A 4,938-nucleotide genomic window follows, 5' to 3' on the forward strand; every position below is an offset into this window, starting at 1 on the left:
AGAATTCATGGGGGTTCTGAATCTTGAAAAATTGATATTGATTAAGTCCCTGGAGAGTTTAAAGCTGAATTCAGTTAACAGTAAATTGAGTATAAATTATCAACATATGCCCCACTGGAGTCAGTAAATATTTCGAGTTGCTACTGCTTTCGCCTACTCAAAAAATAACCTATTCAGATGACACAACAGCAGTAAGCCAAAAATAGGACAGACGCCAGGCAAAAGATAGACATTTTCAGAAAAAGAGATATATATATTTCAAGGACTAACAATTACGTGATGAAAATAATAAATAAATGTTAATCTTCTACTAAACTTTGGTACTTTTGCACTTTTCAACATGCAAATTTCCTAACAAAGAAATCCATAACATAAATTTTTTGTGTCAAAATTCTCCAGCATATTGAGGGAGATGGTAGCAACATATTCCATGACTACTCGTGACAGTGTATCAGCTCTCTACAACAAAAATGCTTTTGTTCCATGACAAAGAAACATTGAAAGCGGAATTTCAAAGCAGGTCACAAGAAAAACCTCCTTCGGCTAGTGTCCATTTCCGGCTGATATTCAAAGGAGCAAAGGAGAAAAAATATACAGAATAAGGAGTTAAGACACAGTGAAGAGAATCTTTTAGGACAAGAAAGGAAAAAGGAAAAACATTTCAATCAATAGACCAAAATATATGGCTGATAAGTTGGCTACCTTGTGAACCCATTCATATTCCCCGCCTTTAGAATCAAATGTTCCATGCTGCAGGCTGATTAACTTCAGTGTGAAACGAGGGCCACACTCCTATGTTTGTTTAAATATAACATTGTATCAGACTTACATTCATGAACCCTTTATGCTTTTCAATAACATAAACTAATGGTTGTTAACAAGTAACAATTGATACTTTTAGATAGTTACCGATGCAAGTAACAAATAAATTGATTGACACTGACCTGAAGACGGGCAATTACTTTCTCTTGAGAGATGTTCTCATCCGTGACATCCTTGGTCTTTTTACTTTTTGAATCTGTCTGTTTAGTTGCTTTGGTTTCAAAAATATACCTGATACAAGGTAAGAGAAACTGTATATCAGGTCAACATAACTTAATAATAATAAGTAAAAAATATATCCCACTTAGCTTTAAATTGACCCACTTATAAATATAATTATAGAAGCATACCGATGATGCCGGAAAAATATAAAATCTCGCTGATTGTGAAAAGTTACTACTCGCCGACCATGAAAATCTGGATTTTGTGGGAAAAGTGACTGTATTAATCTGAAGAAACATGTACAACAAAGGAAATCATTAGGGGAAGCAGGTTTACAAGCACACACCTAATTATTCTATAGAGTTGTTAATCAGAGATGGAAGCTAACTGTATATTTTTTATATGTGCGAGTGTGTTTTATAACAAAAAATTTGAATGTTAAAGCAACAGAAACATCTCACGTGATTTTAAATATTAGTACCATAGAAATAAAGATAAAAAGTGCAACCTTCCAACACGATGACCTAGCCGTGTTGTAAAGTTATTCAAGACAAGCTCAGGCTCATGACTAGTTGGATTTCCATGATTCTGCAGGGACATGAAATAAGGAATGCTTAGACATGAGATGAACTATATCAGCCATAACAATAGCACTTTAGCAACAAGAAAAATGTTCTACTTCTTTGGAAAATTGAGAATATTATAAAATTCAGTCGAAGTGAAGTTAAAATTTTTCAAAATTGCCATTCAAAAACATCTCAGAATCTTGTAGTTGTGCCCTACACTCATAACAATCCCAAGTAACAAACCTTAATATCCTTGCGTAACACAAGTCTTGACAACTTAAAATGTGCAGTAGGTCCATCTGGTAATCCAATGATTAGAAGCGCATCTATAAGACAATTACAAGAGCTGAAAATTAGGTCCTTGTAAAATAGACAAGACGAGATAGGTTTCTACATAGTTTTATCAGTTTTATCAAAGCTTGAGAACAAATTAACATTAAAAGATTCTTCACCAAGAAGCATAGGCAACCTGGTTCCCTACGATTGGTGTGAACAACAATAATAGAAGTCAAATCCTTGTTATTTGCATATTCTCCAATCTGCCAAAGCACCAAGAGAAAAAAAAAATGTAAATGCTCTTGACTAACCTGGTTCCCTACGATTGGTGTGAACAACAATAATAGAAGAGAAGTCGTTGTTATTTGCATATTCTACAATCTGCCAAAGCACCAATATTAAAAATAAAATAAAAAAATGTAAATTCTCTTGACTTGTTGTCTATCATATCATAAAAGACAGAAAAAAATTTAAACACATAGCCATTACCTTTTTCAAGTCATAGGTTCCTCTCTTATAATAATGTGCATTTGGGATCACTGAAAGTAATTCTGATATAAATGCAGGTCCTCTCTGTGAACCAAGCAATAAATACACCAAAGATACTTTGAACATATTAGGGAACATCTTGCAATAAAATGAGCAAATTAGAATAAAATTCTTTTGAAAGCAGGGAATTCATGATCCTGTATGATAACCGTTCCAAGTTTGATGACATAAGAGGTAATACAAACAAGGAAGGTTTCAAAAACAAGGAGCAAAAGGGATGACATACCGTAGAATTGTAACGGCAGGTAGTGATTAGCACTTTTGGAGTGCGTCCATACTTTAATATTGAACTAAATTCATCAGCATCATTTCCAGCAAATAGCTGCAAACAAATACAAGTAAAATGGTTCAAAATTTAGCAATAGCATCACCTATCAAAAAAGAAAAGAAAGAAAGGCAAAGAAAAATCTTCAAGCGGTAGTATACCATACTGCATAAATAAAATCAATAAGAGTTCTTAGAATGTGCTTTTGATGAAAATTTATCAGCTTTAGATACGTAAGCATCGGAATGCAAAAAACTATTCAAGTTTCTTGTGTATATATGAGCCTCTAAACAACATAAAGCACAAATATTTGAAGAAAAACTCTGGTGGTATCTTGCCAAGGAGTTATCACAACAGAAATGATCAAATCTTCTTGCATATAGACAATGCATCGAGGTTTTGGTACTTCCACTTTGCAATTCCTAGATTCCTAATTCAAAACTTGGGCTTTCTACTCTATCAATAAAAAAATTAGACAAATCCAAATTGCAAATTGAATCGCTTTAGATGACCAATACTGAAAAGGAGGAAGAGTAGCTTATGAAAGTTAACTAGCAAATATGCATTCTAAGCATAAGGGAAAGGGCAAAGGGAAACAAATACCTCTTCATCATCGGGCCTGCATACTGTCTCGTCCAATTCCCTGGTGTTCTCAATTGTTCGAGGGATCTTCTTCGGTGGAGGCTGCCGCCCCGGATTTAAAAGGAAAAAAACGATTATAAACAAACATAAAATCAGCCACTAAAATCCCATCATTTAGAAAAAGCAAAAGCAAAAAAACAAAAACAAAAACAAAAACAAAAACAAAAGCAAAAACGATTGTCACCTCCTCACCAAGCTCGAGAGCACGCTTCTCAGCGGCATTCCGAGCCTTAGCCTTCTTACACTTCTCCAGCTTCTTCTCATGTTTAAGCTTGGCATGAACTGCCGACCTCTTCTCCTTGTTCTTAATCATGGAAGGTAGCATTTCATTCTTTTGCTTATCCTTCTTGTCGTCATTTCCACCTCCTTCACTTTCACTCTTTTTTCTTTTTCCTCCCATTATTGTACTCTGCAGAAACAACAATACTGGACAGTAGTGAAGTGGAGCCGCCCACAATACTGAAAAGCAGTGCACCATAAACAAAACCCAAATAGAAAAACGGCATATTAACACGAATGATCAACTAAATCCAATAGAGAAGAGGAGTTATACCCAACCGGGTGTTGTGGAAAATGTTAAAGACCTGAGAGTGCTGTTTGTCGGCTGTGGCGACGCGTGAAGGGCAGAGGCGGCCACTCGCCTTGGTAATGTATCAAGAAAGAACGTTAGGGTTTACATAAAATTAATATAATTATCAAAATGCCCCTCAAATTGTAATTAATTCAAATATTAGGAGATCCAACCCTGCGACGGCGAAGTACACGACCCACCCAATCCGGCGACGGCCACGGCCACGGCAAAAGGGTGAAGTGCTTCCAACCCAACTACCAGCAAGAAGAAGAAGCAGAGAGGAAGAAGGAACTTTGAAATTTAGAAAGAAACCCACAAAATCCTTCAAACCTTTGAAAGAAACATGAATGACTAATGAGAGAATGATCCTTCAAGATCTTTTTATATTTTCTAGATTCCTTCAGAGTGATCCTTCAAAATTTTCTCATATTTTGTAGATTCCTTCCAACACTCAAAGTAACCGTACTTGGGTTAAATGTTAGAAAGGAAGCCTATGGAAAAATGTGTTATTTTATTTTTTAATATTTTCTGATTATTGGGGAATGAAAAATGATTATTGAGAACATTTTAAGGGCAAATAAAAAAAAAAAAAATATATATATATATATATATATATATATATATATATTTTGAAAAGAGGGGCAAATGAAAATATTTAAAGACACAAAAATATAAAAAAATCGAAATACAAAAGAAAAAAAAATTAAACAGGCAACTCATAAAGAATAAACTATATTGCCTATCAAAAAATAAAAATCATAAAAATTTTAAGTGTTTTGAAAATTTAAACAAAAAATAAAATATACTTAAAAGAAAATTATATTGATTAAAAAATAAAAAAATAAAAACATCATTTATGTTATTTAAATATTTTTATTAGATATTTAATATTGAAAAAAATTAAATTGATTAAAAAATAAGAAATAAAAAACTCATTTGTGTTGCTTAAATATTTTCACTAGATATTTATGATTATGCATTGCCTATAAATAAATTTTATTTAAAAAAAAAATTCATTTATGTTGCATAATATTTTCACTCGTTATTTGATGCTAAAAGAAAATCAGATTGATTAAAAATATATA

At 33.1% G+C, this 4,938-nt stretch overlaps 1 protein-coding gene across 7 annotated transcripts; it reads right to left on the bottom strand.

Moving 5' to 3' along the window:
- Positions 1-232: 232 nt before the first annotated feature.
- On the bottom strand, positions 233-4,364 carry LOC107403898 (uncharacterized). 7 transcript variants are annotated; one of them, XM_048472249.2, is made up of 13 exons: positions 4,027-4,360; positions 3,867-3,923; positions 3,467-3,691; positions 3,244-3,324; positions 2,602-2,697; positions 2,316-2,399; positions 2,138-2,207; positions 1,794-1,876; positions 1,493-1,572; positions 1,173-1,271; positions 945-1,053; positions 703-792; positions 233-560 (listed from the first exon to the last, which is right to left on the bottom strand). In XM_048472249.2, the coding sequence occupies exons 3-13, from the start codon at positions 3,680-3,682 to the stop codon at positions 522-524; spliced, it is 1,047 nt and encodes a 348-aa protein (XP_048328206.2). In that variant the 5' UTR covers positions 3,683-3,691; positions 3,867-3,923; positions 4,027-4,360; the 3' UTR covers positions 233-521. The 7 variants fall into 7 exon arrangements, with proteins under 7 accessions (XP_048328206.2, XP_048328205.2, XP_048328201.2 ...); XM_048472248.2 differs by having other exon boundaries at positions 3,467-3,741; XM_048472244.2 differs by having other exon boundaries at positions 3,836-3,923.
- Positions 4,365-4,938: the final 574 nt, after the last annotated feature.

This window comes from Ziziphus jujuba, chromosome 4 (assembly GCF_031755915.1).
Source record: "Ziziphus jujuba cultivar Dongzao chromosome 4, ASM3175591v1".
Lineage (NCBI taxonomy): Eukaryota > Viridiplantae > Streptophyta > Magnoliopsida > Rosales > Rhamnaceae > Ziziphus > Ziziphus jujuba.

Coding starts and splice junctions, on each gene's coding strand:
- LOC107403898 (XM_060816554.1), bottom strand. CDS start 3,760: ATGGTGCACTGCTTTTCAGTATTGTGGGCGGCTCCACTTCACTACTGT. Junction 2,400..2,601: donor CCTGCCGTTACAATTCTACG/GTATGTCATCCC, acceptor CTTGGTTCACAG/AGAGGACCTGCATTTATATC. Junction 793..944: donor AAGTAATTGCCCGTCTTCAG/GTCAGTGTCAAT, acceptor AAACAAACATAG/GAGTGTGGCCCTCGTTTCAC.